General features: G+C 40.8%; 1 protein-coding gene across 5 annotated transcripts in view; it reads left to right on the top strand.

Annotated features, from left to right (window-relative positions):
• The first annotated feature begins 269 nt into the window (after positions 1 to 269).
• LOC124720357 (THAP domain-containing protein 2-like) overlaps positions 270 to 19142 on the top strand; it is a 58903-nt gene continuing 40030 nt past the window's right edge. For 3 of the 5 annotated variants that reach the window (XM_047245687.1, XM_047245686.1, XM_047245685.1), the window contains exons 1-5: positions 429 to 612; positions 934 to 1203; positions 1554 to 1785; positions 12437 to 12502; positions 14479 to 14544. In XM_047245687.1, coding sequence (XP_047101643.1) covers positions 458 to 612; positions 934 to 1203; positions 1554 to 1785; positions 12437 to 12502; positions 14479 to 14544 — 789 coding nt within the window. In that variant the 5' untranslated portion in view covers positions 429 to 457. The other 2 variants (XM_047245688.1, XM_047245689.1) reach the window with 2 other exon arrangements.

Below are 19142 nucleotides of genomic sequence, written 5' to 3'. Positions count from 1 at the left end.
TGCATCGCAGCAGTTAGAGCGAAGGCAGTGTTCCGCGCAGTTTATTTGGTCGAATTACTCGCGAAAAACTAGCAAATGTAGGAAATACCTTGTTCATTACAGGTTCAATTAGAAAGGGGAAAGCACAAACCTCTACCAAATTTATTCCTAGCATTCGTCACGTTTTACGAATATTTATTGCGCCTCGTTCAGTTCGAATTTTACGGTACAACCTGCAATGAACAAAATAACAAATGAAGGTGACGTCTTTGGGTTTTATTTTCTCTTAATTAAGGGAAGTTCTGTCGTAAAATTCATTTTCTTTTCGTAATAACCCAAAAGAAACGCAGTATTTGTGGTATAAACTAATAAATATGAACAAGTGAAAATATATCATGTACGCCAAACTTGCGGTAAATGACGCCATTACAGGTAGTCAGGTAATAATATGGAAACCAATGTCTCAATCAGCTGACGGATGGATTACAGTTGCCGGCGATTAATAGACAGATTGTATTTTTTCCTTTGCTTTAGTGTTACCTGTCAACGTTCTTGTATTATAATGGTGAACTCCTGTGCAGCGTTGGGTTGCACGGAAAAATACGTTAAAGGAGCTGAACTTTCATTTCACAGGTAAAGTTATTTTGACAACAAAATTTTGCAAACGCATTCTTCGAGACAAAGTGTATGAAATACAGGACGCAAAAAGTAACATCTTTACCGAGCAGAAGCGAATGGTCTTCCAGGAGGATTTGTTTGTGTGTATATATATATATATATATATATATATATATGCTATTAATTAATTCATAATGTTCGTTACACATGTCTCGAAAAACACGAACGGATATTTGTGATATAATAATTACATTATCTTCTGTCGGTTTTCTTCCCATGATGCGAACTTCAGAAATGTGTTTTTACTTAATCTAAGTTATCTATATTTGTTAATAGTTTCCCCGCAGATGAAGTACGGAGGAATGTTTGGACCCTTGCACTGAAAAGGAAGAATTTTAAAGCAAGCAAGTACACAAAAATATGCAGTAAACATTTTTCATCAGATTGTTTCGACACTGATGCCTTTGGTTTCGGAAGAAAACTGAAGCGTGATGCTGTTCCATCAATTTTTAATTGTCCTCTGCATTCAGCATCGAAAGGAAGAAATAAATTGCCACAGTTTGAAAGAAACACGGAAAAAGTTTCGTCTGCAACGGACAATGAAATGTAGGGTACATTTTATTTGTACATTTGCCGACATGACTGTTTAAAGCATGTTGTCATGCATGAGTTTCAATCTCTAAAGCAATCAGTTTCATTATTTGATATATAAAATTACATTCAGCAGAAGTTTGGTTTAGTAGTTATCAAAATCTGTGCGAATTTCAATGACTTTTTTTAAAATTCAAAGCTAATGTTACCATAGCACTAACAGGAGGAACTAGCAGAATGTAGTGTTAGCAGAAAAAAATTTCTTAATATATATGCTACCTATTCAGAAATATTGTATTGTGTTGTATTCAGTATATTTTATTGAGAGATGTTCACAGTGAGTACATAAAATGACAAATTTTTAGGTGTTCCACAAATAATCAGCCCCTAAAACAGAGAAGAAGGTCTAGAAAAGCTTGTATGTGTGACTATCATAAGGAAGTTGGTAAAGATGGTCTTGAAAGTACCATAAAGAAGAAACTTGTACACAGACAAAAATCTCGGCGTGAAGTGAAAAAAGGTTGTACTGCTCAAGCTTTGTTGTCAGATTTGAAACGGAAGCAAATAATTACTGAAAGTATTGGCGAAATGTTAGAGGTAAACCAATACATCTAAATACGTTTTCTCTTTTATCTAAGTAAAACTTCTGTCCTCCTTATTTTTTATTTTCTCATCATGATGTTTTGCATCATTACTCTGGAGGAACATTGACTTCTCACAAAAAATTAGAGGTTTCTTGTGAATGTTTTCTGAATATTTTTGTTCAAGGGACAATTTGTCTCCAGTGGCTCATTATAGAGTAATCACACACACACACACACACATTTTCTTCAAATCTGTAATCTACTTCTGCAGCCATACCCTGCAAACCACCACAAAGTACATAGCAGAGTGTACGTCCCATAGCACCAGTTCTTAAGGTTTCTTCCTGTTCCGTACATGTAAGAAGCATGGGAAGAACAATTGTTTGAATGCCTCTATGTGGGCTGTAATTACTCTAATCTTTTCCTCACGAAAATTTATTAGTAGACTTTCTGGAGCTAGTTTACATCTATCTTCAGAGCCTGGCAACTCAGTTTCTATGTCACTGTAACACAGTCCCACAGGTCAAACAAACCTGCAACTGTTTGTTTCTCAGTGTACATTCAATATCCCCCGTTAGTCCTAGTCTGTATGAGTCGTGCCTTGATTACTATTCTGGAACTGCTTGCATGAGTGATTTGTAAGCTATCTTCTTTGTTGACTGATTGCAGTTCCCCAGTATTCTACTGAAACCAAAGTCCACCACCTGTTTTACACACAGTTGAGTGTATGCAGTCATTCCATTTTGTATCCTTACAAAGTGTTAACCCAGCCGTTTTATGAATTGGCCGATTCCATCTATGACTCGCAGATATTATAGTGATAGTGTGAAGTGCACAGTTTTGCATTTCTGAACATTTAAAGCAAGCTGCCAATCTTTCCACCACTCTGAAATATTATCAAGATTTGAGTGAAAATTTATGCAGCTTCTTTCAGACACAGACAGTACTGCGTTATAGATAACTGTATCATTTGCAAAAAGTCTGAGGTTACTGTTAATGTTTTCAGTGAGGCCATTAACATACAGCATGAACAGCAAGGGTCCCAACAGATTTCCCTGGGGCACACCTGAAGTTACTTCTATATCTGACAGTTGGAAATACAGTAGCGTCCGATTCGACCCATCTGCTTTGACCCATGGCGTCACAAATATGGCGGAAACGACCATACATCACAAATTCAATATGGCGCTTTTGACGTCATTACGTAAACATGATAACAAACACGAAAATACATCTAAATGCCAACACACACACACATTCCACAAAAATCTAATGACACTAATGGGACAAGGGTGGGAAATTGCGGGTTTTTGGGTGGGGACAAACTAAATATAAACAATCGACATAAAACTTTTCTGGGTATGGTACTGCGTCATAATGTAAAAACTACTGCTGCTGGAGAAAAACCAACATTTCAGCCACGATTGCAGTGGCCTTCCTGTGGGTCTTACCCCTCCCAAGAACTGACTTAACGGCCCCCTACATCCAATCTATGGTATTCGTACAAGCCCCCGTCTCATAGTTTTTAAATTCTAAACTATGGTTAACAACTAAATGCTTGTACCCACTCTCACCCAACCCCCTATAAGAGGAAAAAGCATCTGAAACTACAGTGGAACCCGGTTCTATAAACTCCTCAATTAACCCCTTTAATTCCACCTTAGACCACCCCTCCACAACCCTGAAAACTCATTCCGAACACGCCCCCCCTCCCCAGTACAACAGCCCCCCACACCCAGAGACCAACCACAGACTTACCCTTGCCATACTTCCTTTTCCCAAACTGTATTCATCCAACTCCACCACAACCTCAGGCCCACCCACCTTACCCCTGTACTTAATAAACTCAGAACATACTTCACAACAAAACGAAAACCAATGAAGCACATTCCTCTCACTCACCATGCCAGTCTCATGTGCGCAAAAACGCTGTGAGTATCTATAATAAAAGTAATACATCATCAATACAATCTCACACATGCCCCCCCTCCCCTCCCCACCTTGCGAAACGTCTCATACTAATCAAGTGTAACCCCAAAGGTTTGTGTGGTAGAGTAATTACGGTGTATGCGTATGTGGAGACGGTGTTTACGCAGCAATCGCTGTCATAGTGTAACTGAGGTGGGATAAGGAGAAGCAGCCCACATTTGCCAAGGCAGATGGAAAATTGCCTTGAAACCCATCCACAGGGTGGCCGGCACACTGGACGTCAACACTAGTCTGCTTGACAGATTCGTGCCAGGGACCAGCACGCCTTCCCACTCGGGAAGCAGCGTTATAGACCGTGTGGCTAGCAAGGTGGGCTCATGGTGGTAGTACATGCAAAAAATTATTCACTTACATGAGCAACACTATATACAGCGTGATTCAAAAAGAAAGAACAGATGTCTGTTATTTATTATAGACAAACTAAGAAACACATTTTGCATGTTACTGGATAGAGGAAGGTTCAAAGTTTTTTGTTCACGCAGACACTACACCACACACTCAACATGAGCACCATCCGTTGATCAACAAAAAGCAAAATGGTGGTCCATTTCATTCCTCACACAAATCAACAGGTTCCTGTTTTGAGTTAACAACTTAAACAGTTCGTTTTCTCAGATCGTGAAGAGTTGCTGTCAGAGGTGCAGACAGATTTTGTTGCTTATGTACTCCCAGAGAGGGGGAAAAAAAATCACAAGGCATGAGGTGTGGTGACGTGGGTGGCCAAAAGCTATGAACAATATCTCGTTATCTAGCTCTTCCAGTCTAGCGGTGTGAGACGATGGTGATAATGCCTCACCTCAGGGTGAAACAGAGGTGGGGGAGCAGTTGTGCATAAAAAATGAAATCATTGGAATCTTTATGAACTTGAGGAAATGACCAACTGTGCACCATATCCAGTTATGAAATTCCTGTCAGTTTCCTCTGCAAAATAGAAAAGTCCATAAGCTTTGTCAACAGAAATAGTATAAAACACGTTCAGTTTCAGTGAGTCTTTCATGTTAGATGACGACGTCAGGATTTTGTGACCTCCAAATTTGTATCGAATAGATGAAACGTTGATTTGTCTGAAAAGGTGAGCCATTTGAAGAAGTGTCCTCTGCCGTATCCTGGAGAACGGGAATGCAAAATTCGTATCTTTTGTTATGGTTGCCAGGACCCAACTGCTGGCAGTAACTGCAACTTGTAAGGCTTCATATACAGGTGTCTCTTTCAGAAAGCACCACACTGTTGTTTGAGGAAACCCATCTCGTGGACTTCCGAGGGCTCCGTGTGAACGCATCTCACATATGCTCGACATTTTCATCAGCTGAACGTGGCCGACTAATGCTCTTCCCTTTGGATATGTGACAAACTTCTGGGAATTGTGTATGCCTGCACAGATGTGGCTTCTTGCTGAATCAATGATGGAATGCACGTTGCACTTGAACAGTGGATTGAATTCATGAAAATTTCAACACAGGGAAGACTTCTCTTGTGGTATGATTGTAATGGTGCTACATACAAACAACTCTGTCGCTGTATCTAATCTTTGGACCTTCCTCTATCCAGTGACATGCGGAATGCATCTCTATCTTTTATGGCTTGTAATAAATAACTTAAATTAGTTCTTTCTTTTTGCATTGGCCAGTATAGGCAATAAAAATAGGTGAGGTAGTGGTGGAATTCTACTCCCTATAGCATATTTCTAGTGCTCATAAGCATAATAAAACATGACACAAAAATGTATTTAAAAGCCAAGGATGGCAAAATCAGAAGCTAGCTCAAGTGTTAACAAGGATATCATGCATTCACACTAGATTATTAAACCTGCCATTACCTAAAGTGTTAATGGTCAAACATAAAGGGTGAACCAGGATTACACCGACACTTTCAGCGGTTGAATCAAAATAAGAAAAAAAAATATTGAGTAAACATGAGCCATAAAATACATTATGTTAAGGGGGGAAACCACATTAGGAGGCTGTTTGACACTGAGAAGAATTAATTAGAATTTAATCAAATTTTGACATCATTTCATTCATATTTAGAAACACTTCTTGTCAATTTTTTTGAATAATTTCAGCCAAAACTAACAAAGTTACGCTGTGATGTCCGATGAAGGTTGTGAGTATATTACTCCAATTGCATGCAGTATAGCCATTCAGATTTTTATCTGAAATCGAAAAGGTTTTGATTTTACATTAATAACTTATTTTCAAAGAATATGAACCTCAGTGCAGGTGAAAATAATGAAAATTAAAAATTTTACAGGTGTTGGAACAATTTACTTAGATTTTCACGATTTTTTCCTCTAATTATGCAAAGAAAGATACCCTTACAATCATGATATCATCTCACAAGTTGGTCATATAATTTGTAATTTTATAAAGAATCATACTATCTGTTTTCATAATGATCCGTTCTATACTTTTTAAGTTAGACTGCACGCAAATGTGAAAAAAGTCATTTTGAAATAAATGCATTTGAAAAATAAATTCTTGGAAACTAGAAATTCAAGTAAGTTAACAACAATGCAAAATGCTTATTGATTAGTCTGTGTTTCCAGCACCATATAATAATCCTCCTCATTCCTCATAGGATTCGTTTTGCACATGGAGTGGTGCTTTCTGACCTTCTTTCAATTAAAATGAATTATGTCTATATTGCCAGCTCACTTGCTGGTTATCCATTTGTTCAGCATAATTGAAACTTTGCGTGCCTACTAAATTCCTGCCTCATTCATGACCATCAGAAGGGATGAATTTCTTTCATCGATTAAGCCCGCTGCTAAATATGATGCCCATTCAACAACTTTTAGTCTGGAGTACAAGTGTTTAGGAGCTAATCACTAAATAGTGGAATTAAAACTTTCGTTTGCATTTCGTGTGAGGTTGAACCAGTCAAGCCTACCTGAGGTAGTACTCTGCCCTATCTGTGCTCGAGCCTGTACCTGATGTGCACTTGGTACTATGCTCATATTATCTAAACGAACGCAAATTTTCCTTTGAAAGTTTGACAGTGTATTCTTGGATAGTTAAGCTACCGATTTAGGTTTTTATTTTATTTTAAAATATATTGTTTCCCCCCTTAAGAGCAATGATCAACTTGACAAACTATGAGAGTAAGAAGCCATTAAGTTCGGTTTTAACTGTTCCGACTACTAAAGATAATGCTGTATTCTAGCATGCCCTCCCCTCCTCGTTGCAATGTGTAGCACCTGACAGTGGAGTTCAAAACTAGTCATGCTATTAAAATCTCATTTACAGCTTAAGTGGACTTCTGTCTTTTCACTACAACTCTCAGTTGTAGTTGTTCTCAAATCAAATTTTTGTCTGCTGTGTTTGTGGTATACTTAGTAACTGAATATTTTTTCTTTAAAAATATTGCATATTGTGGTAGATTGCCTACTAGCTAATGGTAGCCCAGGAATTATTGGAAGTATTTGGGGCTCTGTTGGTGAATACTGCAGTGTTGCACACACACTGTGTTGGTTTGTAAGATTTTAATTCTCACAGTCCATCAATATATCAGCCCTGACACTGTAGTCTCCATTTCCTGGTTTTTTGATTCGAATAGGCAGCATTTCTTCCACTTCTCAGTAAAACAACATCACTTTACCTGTAGATCAATCAAATATTCTTGCCGATACGTTTAAATAAAAACAGTTGTTTGTTTCAGTTAAAATCAGGTCAGGTAACATGAAAAAGTTCGAGTTGTGTGTCTCATAAAAACCGCAGAGTTTATGCTGTGGTCCATGATAAAATTTCGAGAAGTTTCAGAAAGTCAGACATGACATTGCTTATACAGATCCATCAAAACACACTTTATATTGTTGCACTATTTTACTTCAGTAATCTTTCAAAAATTAGTAACTGTTCTTGCCAGGTTCCTATGAGCTTTTAATGAGTCAATATATAAGGATATTTCACGAATTAACACTTCTGAACTCTGAGATGTGGTTAGTGTAGAAAAGTCAACCAAACCTGTTAATATCTGTGCTGTAAAATTTTACATAGTAAAATATTTTGTTTTTCAACCCACAAAGTGCAGTTGATGCCAATCCACTTCTGTTAACAGAAATCCAGTCAATCTGATTCCAGTAGATACTTCATGCACAAGTCACTCAACTTTAATAAATAAGAAAAGAGTTATATTGTAATAAATTCCTAATATACAGTTTGTAAAAATAGTAGTATTGTCATAAACACACTGTACATAATTTTGTACAAATTTGAGACATAAAATACGAGGGTATTTCGGAAAGTAAAGATACACCATACGCTAGAGGAACAGAAGAGATTTGGCGAGCAAGTTGGCAACACTGGTGTTAACCTTGAACCGTTAGCTTTCTCCTCGCGCTCGTTCAGCAGTTGAATGTTGCTTCTGGTTGGAGGAGGTCGTGTTCAAATGGCTGGTTCAGAATCCTGCCAAATGCAAAGTGCACTCCATCATACGTTTTCTTCATGCAAAAGGTCAGCTACCAGTGGATATTCACAAAGAAATTGTTTCTGTTTATGGGAACATTATGAATCGACAAAATGTAATGAAATGGTGTCATCATTTCCCTGAAGGTAGGACCAATGTTCATGACGAACAAAGAACAGGTCGGCCATCTGTGATCTCTGATACCCTTCTTCAGACAACGGAGGAAGCAATTAATGCGAATAGACATCTCACATTGAAAGAATTGCATCAGATCATACTGGACGTGTCAGTGACGACTCTTTGACATTGTGACTGTCATGTTTGGGTACAGGAAATTGTGTGCATGCTGGGTTCCAAAACTGTTAAAGGAAGAACACAAAAAGAAAAGGATGGGTTTTACACTCGACTTCCTCACACGCTATGCTGAAGCGGGTGATGAGTTCCTTGATCACATTGTGACAGGTGACGAGATGTGGGTTTATCACCATACACCTGAATCCGAGCAACAATCGATGCAATGGCGCCATTCGAATTCACCAAAAGCCAAGAAATGCAAAATGTCGATTTCAGTGAAGAAAATCGTGGCTTCTGTTTTTTGGGACAGACAAGGGATTCTTCCGTTGGAATTTATGCCTCCTGGAACGACAATCAATGCTGCTGCATATTGCTAGACTTTGAAATGCCTTCAAAGGGCAATTCAAAACAAATGCAGGGGAACACTGACAAGTGGAGTCCGCTTGCTTCACGACAACGCCCGGCCTCACACAGCGCTCGTTACCAAAGCACTATTCAAACAATTCAAACGGGATGTAATGGACCATCCGCCATACAGCCCGGACCTTGCGCTCACCGACTTCCGCGTCTTCCATTACCTGAAGTCACATCTCAGTGGAAAATCATTCCACGACGATGAAGAGATCGAAGATGAAGTTGAAATGTCGTTCTGACAACAGGCGGCAACCTTCAATGACTGTGGGATACAAAAGCTTGTGCACCGAATTAACAAATGTTTGGATAACAGGAGTGATTATGTCAAAAAATAACAAATAATCCAGTTAATAAGATGTAACTGACTTTTTCTAAATAAATGTTTTATTTAAGGACTGCGAGCCATTGTATCTTTACTTTTCGAAATGCCCTCGTACATGACGTAAGCTCAAGAGCATCTTTAAAGTAACTAACATATTTCATTTCAGCATCTTTAAAGTAACTAACATATTTCATTTGAGTTTTTATGGTCTTTACAATTTTTTTGTCGTAACAATTTCTGCTAGTAATGCTGTCGGCCAAAGCCTTTCTTCTTGTGACTGCAGACTTGTGGCACCCAGTTGCCCAACGACCAGTTGTGTGGCTTGGCTGCAGGTTGCTCCAGATGGATGTAATTTTGTACAGTGACTGTGGGACTTAAAACATAGCACCAGAAATCAGTTCTCATGCTAAACAAATAAGAAGAAGAAGAAGAAGAATACAAACAAAAATTTCCTTCACTCGCCACATGTGTTTGAAGCAGGTCATAAAGCCTCACATTTTACATTTTGAGAGACTACAATGCACTAGTGTTTTTGTAATCTTTTGTTAAGAATACAGTTAGTAAGAGTGGGTTGGTAAATGTAAATGTGCGTGCAGCTAGGCTGTCCTATAAGATAGACTGGCAGTCTTGTGCAAGTATTTTTAGTTGACACCACTTTGGCAATTTGTGTGTCAGTGAGGATGAAATGAAGATCAAGACAACACGACACCCAGCCCCGAGCAGAAAAAAATCTCTTGCCTGGCTGAGAATCGAACCCGGGCCCCTTGCGTGGAATTCTGCAATCACTGACCACTCAGCTATAATGGCAGATGGTTGGTAACCATTGCTTACAACTATTGTTTTGATTGTGTCTATTTGTTCAAACTCAGTGGAGTTGAAAGCAAACAGTGAATCATGCATGACGTGGAAAGAAGCATTTACTTGTTTATTTTTTGAGGGGGGGGGGGGGGGGGGGAGGAGGAGGCAAGTTCAGGACACTGACAAAGCTGGAATGTTGGGGACCTGTGTGTATTTGTGTGTCCTCTGTATGTTCTTAATCGGAAGCTTTGTGTGTTGTCAATATTAATGTCTCGGTTGATGATGGATATACTTCCTATTTCTGTGTATGTTTTTGCAGTCCTCATTCATATTTCTCAGAAAAATTTGCGGTATTCTGATTGTTCCTTTCTACATATGTACCAGTAGCAGTGTATCTCACATTTGACTAGCGGTTACAGTTTAAGTAGTAGTCTTGAAACTGTTCATGGAAATTTCTGCCAACAGTGGACGCAACAGGTAGCTAATAGCTAACTCATCTGTCTTGGTAGAATGCGTTTTGGAAACAAAAATATTTTTTCTTGTATAGCTCCATAAAGTTCACCTGTTTTGTTGGATTAATATGCTTTTTCTGCAAATCTAGTCTTTAAGTGGAATATTGCAAAACTTATTTAGTAAAAGTATACTGTTCTTAATACTGTGTTATGCTTTCAGGTTCACTGGTTTTGTATCTCAACTTGAGCTTTTCTTCCTATATTGAGCACGGATTGCTGCAGACACTGGTAGAACTGGAAAGCTGTATTCTGAAAGATTAATTAAATCTAAAATAATGGCGCAGAAGCATTCATCTGTATTGTGGATCGTATTTCAGTCTCTCAAAAAGTACTGGTGCATTTATTAAAAATAGTTTGCACTGGTTCCCTAAATGCCTTTGTGGTATTGTTACTCATGTTCTACAGTTTCTCAGTGTTACGGAAATCTTCCCTCTTTTTAAAATAATCTGTTTTGTCTAAAAGCATCCTTGTCCACTTTCGTCACTACTAAACCACTATTCTACTTTCTCTCTCAAGTCTTAGAGAGTTACCAGCCCACTTTTACTGACAGTATTCTGAATAAAAAGATAAAAAATCCACAAATGTGGTGCTTACAAGATCATTTTGATAAAGGGTAGCTCATACTGCATGAGGAGAACAGGTGAAGCAGTGTCAACCATAGTTGGAGAACACAACAAAAGCTGGAGGCTTTGTCTGAAGACCAGACACAGTTGTGTAGTAGGGGCAGAAATATGGCAGTCTGAGTACAAAGGCCAGAAACTGCCTCTGCCTGAAGTACTACAGATCTAAAGGCACTACAAGGACGACCCTGAACAGGTACTGAACGAGCAGACTCTCTTGCTATTCCTCACTCAGTGATGCTATCACACCTGCAGATTACCCCATCCAATTTTTTTGGATCGATTTACCATTTAGTTACTAATGGTTTTGACTATTATTTCACATATCCAGCATTAGCAGTTATTTGTTGTTGATATTTGTACCTTTTTGGACATCGTCATCTTAGTCAGTAATGTTAGACAACAGGCTGATAAACCGAAACCCAAATTGAAAAAATAATTAGTAAATGCAGTGGCCAAAAATGTTTTTTTTTTCCAAAATGTTTTAAACCAGCATGTGTATGTGCTGTATGTATTTATTCTGAAAGTAGTTCTTAAATTTGTATGTATAATTAGCATACCAGTTGAAGGTGACTGTGCTTACAGAATACATTGCACAGAACAATATTTCTGTACTTTCTTTCAAGCAGTGTGTGCGTACCTGTGTATATTTTTTCCACATGTCCCTGTAGTTACAGTTGTGGCGTAAAACATAGTAATTTCTTGGTGTGGGTAAAATATTGGGTATGCCACACAGCACATCATTCTACTAGTGGTCAGTGGCTACATCTCCTTGGTATTGTTTATTGTTCTTATCTTAGAATTTATATTGTGTAAAAAAGAAGATGATGTGACTTACCAAACAAAAGTGCTGGCAGGTCGATAGACACACAAACATACACACAAAATTCAAGCTTTCGCAACCCAAGGTTGCTTCGTCAGGAAAGAGGGAAGGAGAGGGAAAGACGAAAGGATGTGGGTTTTAAGGGAGAGGGTAAGGAGTCATTCCAATCCCGGGAGCGGAAAGACTTACCTTAGGATATTGTGTTATATTTAAAGAGCACATGGATGTACAGTGGACTACAGTGGCCAGTCATGACAAGGAAAAATGGTGGGACTGAATGCTAGTGAAGGAAAGGACTTATACTGCAAGCACCCATTAAAATTTTGGATTGGAAAGCCCAGTAGCTTGAGCAATATTCTTTTTTGTTTACCTGTGTAATTTTCAATTTTATTGGCATATACTGGCATGTTAACACTTATTTGTCTTGTAGATCATAGCTGCTACCGTATAGACAATGCCCAATATTGACTGTAAATTTTATGTTATAGGTTGATCTGTGTCCTCACACATTCATTATGAATATGAGAAAGGAGCCAGAGGATTATGAGAATGAGGTAATGTTTCAGTTGATATCGCTACAATATATTTCCTATATTTAATGTCATTAATCACTGCTTTTACTTCAGTGGGTAATTTACAGAATTACGATTACAGTTTACTTTTTTGGCCGGCTGGATTTATCTTCTTGCAGTAGACAAGAGATTCAGAGTGTGGCATATCTGATTCCAGAGTATCAAGTAAAATAACACAGCTTGTATCCACTTCACCCCATCTACACTATGTGATCGAAAGTATCCAGACTCCCCCAAAAATATACATTTGTCATGTTAGGTCGATTGTGCTGCCACCTACTGCCAGGTACTCCATACCAGCAACCGCAGTAGTCATTAGACATCCTGAGAGAGTAGAATGGAGCACTCTGCGGAACTCATGGCCTTCGAACGGGGTCAGGTGATTTGGAGTCACTTGTCATACGTCTGTACCTGGGATTTCCACACTCATAAACAGTGATAGTTAAGTGGGCATTCAACGGACATGTACAGCACAAAAGCGTACAGGCCGACCTCGTCTGTTGGCTGACACAGATCGCCGACAGTTGAAGAGCGTCGTAATGTGTAATAGGCAGACATCTATCCAGACCATCACACACGAATTGCAAACTGCATCAGGATCCACTGCAAGTACTATGACAGTTAAGCGGGAGGTGAGAAAACTTGGATTTCGTGGTTGAGCAGCTGCTCATAAGCGACACATCCTGCCGGCAAATGCCAAATGATGCCCCGCTTGGTGTAAGGAGCGTAAACATTGGACGATTGAACAGTGGAAAAATGTGTGAATTGACGAATGATTGTACACAATGTGGTGATCCGATGGCAGCATCTGGGTATGGCAAATGCTCGGTGAACATCATCTGCCAGCGTGTGTAGTGCTAACATTAAAATTTGGCGGTCGTGTTTTTCATGGAGGGGGCTTGCACCCATTGTTGTTTTGTGTGGCACTATCACGGCACAGGCCTACATTGATGTTTTAAGCACCATTTTACTTCCCACTGTTGAAGACTAATTCAGGGGTGGCGATCGCCTCTTTCAACACGATCGAGCACCTGTTCATAATCCACGGCCTGTCGCAGAGTGGTTACATGACAATAACATTGCTGTAATGGTCTGGTCTGCACAGAGTCCTGACCTGAATCCCGTAGACCGCCTTCGGGATTTTTTGGAATGCCGACTTCAGACTTTCTGCCAGGCCTCACCGAACAATGTAGATATCCCTCCTCAGTGCAGCACTCCGTGAAGAATGGGGTGCCATTCCCCAATAAACCTTCCAGCACCTGATTGAATGTATACCTGCGAGAGTGGAAGCTGTCATCAAGGCTAAGTGTGAGCCAACACCATACTGAATTGTAGCATTATTGATGGAGGGTTCCATGATCATCTGTCATTTTCAGCCATCTGTCCGGGTACATTTGTATGTATAATTTGCATACCAGTTGAAGGTGACTGTGCTTACAGAATACATTGCACAGAACAATATTTCCTTACTTTCTTTCAAGCAGTGTGTGCGTGCGTGCCTGCGTATATTTTTTTCCACATGTCCCTGTAGTTACAGTTGTGGCATAAAACATAGCAATTTCTTGGTGCGGGTAAAATATTGGGTATGCCACACATCATATCATTCTACTAGTGGTCAGTGGCTACATCTCCTCGGTATTGTTTATTGTTCTTATCTTAGAATTTATAGTGTGTTATATTTAAAGAGAAAATGGATGTGCAGTGGACCACAGTGGCCAGTCATGACAAGGAAAAATGGTGGGACTGAATGATAGTGAAGGAAAGGACTTACACTGCTAGCACCCATTAAATTTTTGGATTGGAAAGCCCAGTAGCTTCAGCAATATTCTTTTTTGTTCACCAGTGTGATTTTCAATTTTATTGGCATATCCTGGCATGTTAACACTTATTTGTCCTGTAGATCATAGCTGCTGCTATTTAGACAATGCCCAATATTGACTGTAAATTTTATGTTATAGGTTGATCTGTATCCTCACACTTTCATTATGAATATCAAACAGGAGCCAAAGGATTATGAGAACAAGGTAATGTTTCATTTGATATCACTACAATATATTTCCTATATTTAATGTCATTAATCACTGCTTTTACTTCAGTGGGTAATTTACAGAATTATGATTACAGTCAACCGGGGTGTATAAGGAGCTGTTTCTCCGGGTATGTTCCAGCAGTGAATTACTCATAGTTTGCATGTGGAAGAGCAGTCTAAAACAGTTTGAATGTGTTTTGGATTTTTGTGCATGGGGAACACAGTTTTTCATCCATACCATTTGGAGCACAGTGAATTGTATGATTTCTGCCATACTTTGTACACAGCAGCAGTCATTTGGTACTGTATGAACATGTACATGGTGTTCATTAATGTAAGGGAAATCTCCCAAGGATGGATAGATGACTTAAAAGAAGGAGAGATGTTCATATATACATGTGGTCGGTTCTTTTTTTATTTTCTTGCTTAGACACTTTGTGTTGTATGTTTGCTTCATTTCTGTCTTTTTGTTTGAAGTTTCCAGCTTGGTTCTGCAAGTATTTTTTTTCCCTTTCAAACATTGTTTTGGGAAGTATTAAGTCATCTCAGATGCCATGGTGCTGGTAAATAAGGTAATCGTTTAGTATTGAGAACACATTTGGTAGTGGGAGCTTATCCTACAGTTCTTTGTTTAGTGTGTACTGATCATTCTTTACCTCTTCAGCAGTTGAATTGCCTGTTCTGAGAGAGTGCCACCTACCAAGCACGTGTTAGCAACCTGAGCGGGAGTGTACCCCCGGGGGGCTGACAATTCTCTGGTGAGTTCGTGCTTGGCTGCCACAGGGCCCCAGCCTTTGCAGCACTTTTCCTTTCTTTGCTGCATGTCTGTCTTCCTGTTATTCTTTTTGCCCTCCCTTGGGGAGCATGTCTGGGATGTTTTTGGGAATATGAACTAAATTTTCAGTAGCCTGACATCAGAACAGTCCCTACACAGTTTTTTCATTTTTTTCATTGCCCCTTTGCTACCCTTCCTGTGCTGTGGCATTTTAGTTTCCTCTTTTCCTTCTTCCTGCCTGTGTGCTGCTGGAGGCCAGCCCATGTGTCTGACACATAACAGGTGACTGAGTAATGCGTACTTTGCTGCCGCAGGTCGACAGGTAGGGTCTGCGTGTACCCCTTGGTACAGACCAGGCCTAGGGAGGGGTGATTGCCCGAGCTGTTACCTTCCCAAAACACTGATTGGTATGTCTCTCAGGTATTTGGCACGTTTGAACAATCAACTGAGGCAGATGGTTCCCCCCTTGATGGAGGGCCCCGAGTTGGAAGAAGCGTGCCATCAGAGATGCTTGCAATCGTGAGGAATTTTCTCACAGTGAGGCAATCATCTTCTTCACACTCTATGTAAATGGAATGAGGTGAACAATTCAATGACCATCCCAGCTGCACCGCAGTCCCTCGTGGTTTCGCGTACTGAAGACGGTCAGCCCTTTGTTACGGTTACACCATTTATTGTTCAGGAAGGCGTTGATGCAATTGCTGGCCCTGTAAAATCCTGCTGTTGTTTACACAAAGTCATTTTGCTTTAGGAGACTCATTCTGATTCTCAAGCGCAACAAATGCTTGCAGTGTTGCTCGTCCACAGCTATTCCGCTCGTATCGAGGCCCAACGAATGCTGAATTCTGGTGTTATTTACACTAGGCTGCTTGATGGTCTGACTGAGGCAGAAATTGAAACTTACCTGCCTGATCAGGACGTCACAGCAGTTCGTCAGGTGATGAAAAAGGTAGATGCATCATTGGTGCCCGCATGCACTCTTTTTCTGACGTTTGATAGAGTAGTGCTTCTGTTGAAGATCAAAGCAGGCTATGAAGTCATCACAGTCCGAATGTACATTCTAACCCCAATGCGCTGCTACCAGTGTTATCATTGGAACCACACTCAAATGTCCTGTTGATACCTGGCCAAATGTGTTACCTATGGTGAGGTTGTTCACAACAGCATTTGCCCTGCCTCCTTCTTCCCACTGTATCAATTACAATGATGACTATGCAACCTCCTCCTGAGAATATCCTGTGTATCTCAATAATCAGGCTGTCCATGAGAGCCGGGTGAAGGAAAAAAGTGCTGTACCATGCTGCTCGCAATTTGTTGGCTAGTTGGAAGCCCTGCATTTTACCATCTGGCACTTACAGTACTGTTCTTGCTATATCTTGCTCCATGAAGGACATAGCTGTGCAAACTCGCAGACTCAAATTCAGCACCTCAGTTGTAAAATCTCTGTGTCACGGTACCATCCCCGTCTCCCCCTCTGGCTGTGCAACAAGCCACGAAATTTTTGCCTCACATGGCAAAATCACCTGCTAAGCAGTCAGCAGGTGAGACAGGCTGGGAAGAATACTCCCATGAAGACTGTTTACATCTCTCCAGCCAACAAACATCTGAATCTCCAACTGCCAACCACAAAGTATCCAAGAAATCAAACAAAAGCAAACGGTGTTCTCCTTCACCGTTTTCAAGAACCTCTTAAATGGTGTCACCATGCGATACCCTCACCCGCCCAACCTTTGTGTCAGTGGTGTGCACCGCCAACCATTTTTCTGCACTGGAATCCACAGACTGGCTGAGGGAGAATGCCGATGCCTCTCTATAACTCATAGCGCAAGATCTTCCAGCCTCTGCACTGTGTAGCAGAGTGTCTTCGTAGGCTGGCACTTGGCAGCTGCCCTTCATTTTTTCCCTCCTCTCCTTTTTCCAACATGACTCTCCTCCAATGGAACATTTGCAGCTTTAGATCTATCAAGAAGGAATTATGGCTCTTCATGGAATCACAGTGTCCACTTGTTCTTTGCCTCCAGCAAATAAAATTGCATTCTCATGACCTCTTTGACCTCTTGCATTTCTTTCCAGTCTGGACATCTTGCATTTCTTTCCAGTCTGCTTCGACCTTCCCCCTGAGGATGGCATTATGTCTCATGGGACTGTCATGCTGCTCATCCAGGATATTATTTACAGTCAAACCATCTCAGTGAACACCTGGCTACAAATTGTTGCAGTGTTCATTTTCCTCCCCCACTTCACCTTTTCTCTTTGTACTGTCTACATCCCTCCATCATTCATCGTCACAGGGGCAGACTTCCTCCAACTTATTGGACAACTCCTTCACCTCTTCTTGCTGCTTGGTGACTTTAATGTTCACCATCCCCTTTGGACTTCTTCCAGAACTTGCCAGAGAGGTGCCCTTTTGGCACAATTAACTAAACCCCATCTGCCTTAACAATGGAGCACCCATGTTCCTTTCAGATTCCACACACACATGTTCCCATTTGGCCCTCTCCTGCTCTGCCCAGCTTGCCCATCATGTCGAGTGGCCCATTCTCTCTGGTACATACTCTAGTGACCGTTTCCCATGTGCTGTGTTTTTGCCGACTCCTTCCCACCTATGTGTAAACCCAAATGGCAGCTTTCTGAAGCCGACTGCAGACTTCATTCCTCCTTGCAACCTACACCGGACACCATTTCCCCAGTTGTGATGACCACATAGAATACTTTAGAAATGTTATCCTTATTGCCACAGAATGTTCTGTTCCTCACACTTCACCTTTACTGCGTTATGTCCCGGTCCCTCGGGGAACTCGGGCACGCCACGACGCAATTCATGTGCAGAGACGTGCTCTCCGCATTTTTAACTGTCGTCCTAAGATTGTGAACTGCATTTATTGTAAACAGTTGCGTGCACAGTGCTGTCATTTTTTCAGGATAGCAAAAAACCTAGCTGGATTTCCTTTACTATTCCTGTTAACAGTCCCACTCCCACCTCTGTCTTGTGGGCCGACCTTTGCCGGGTCTCTGGGACCGAGGTCTGTTCCTCGGTTTCCAGCCTGACCATAGCAGATGATGTCACAGTGGGCCCTGTTGCGATCTCCAACACCTCGGCTTGCTAATTTGCAGAGATTTTAAGCTACACCGTCACTCTCGGCTCGGGTGATAGGTATTACCCGAGTGTATTACCGAGCTGCCTCCACTCATTTCTGATGGAGGAAGGCAGGGTGATAGTGGGTGTAGCCCAAAATCTCCACAAAATAGCTATGCTATCAGAATCGTCAGTGCTACGATGCTGCTTTTACTGTGAGGGAGCTACGTCATGTTCTCATTTCATCCCGATCCTCTTCCCCAGGGCCAGTCGATGTTCGTATTCGTGTGTTGCAGCACCTTCCTCTTGTGGGCAAGCAGTTTCTCCTTCGTACGTACAGTCACATCTGGGCAGAGCACACGTTCCCCTACCCGAGCTCGGTAAGGACAAACATGTTCCTTCCAGCTGTCACCCCATTTCTCTCACCAGCTGTGTTCTCAAAGTGACAGAGCGTGCGATTCGTGCCCCGTTGGTGTGGTGGCACGAGTCTCACAATTTATTAACCACTGCACAATGTGGATTTCGAGTGCACCATTCTGTAGTTGACGATCTTGTCACTTTGTCAACCCATGTCATGAATGGTTTCTGCAGAAATACCAGACTGTGGCCACATGTTTTGATTTTAAGAAAGCCTTTGACCCCTGCTGGAGGACTGGTATCCTCTGTACTCTCTACACGAGGTATTCCGAGGACGCCTGCTCCATTTCCTTCAGGAATTTTTAGAAGACAGAGTTTTCAAGTT

This window comes from Schistocerca piceifrons, chromosome 11 (assembly GCF_021461385.2).
Source record: "Schistocerca piceifrons isolate TAMUIC-IGC-003096 chromosome 11, iqSchPice1.1, whole genome shotgun sequence".
NCBI classification, from domain to species: Eukaryota; Metazoa; Arthropoda; class Insecta; order Orthoptera; family Acrididae; genus Schistocerca; species Schistocerca piceifrons.
The sequence above is the reverse complement of the archived record's forward strand: the minus strand, read 5'-3'. Positions and strand labels throughout refer to the sequence as shown.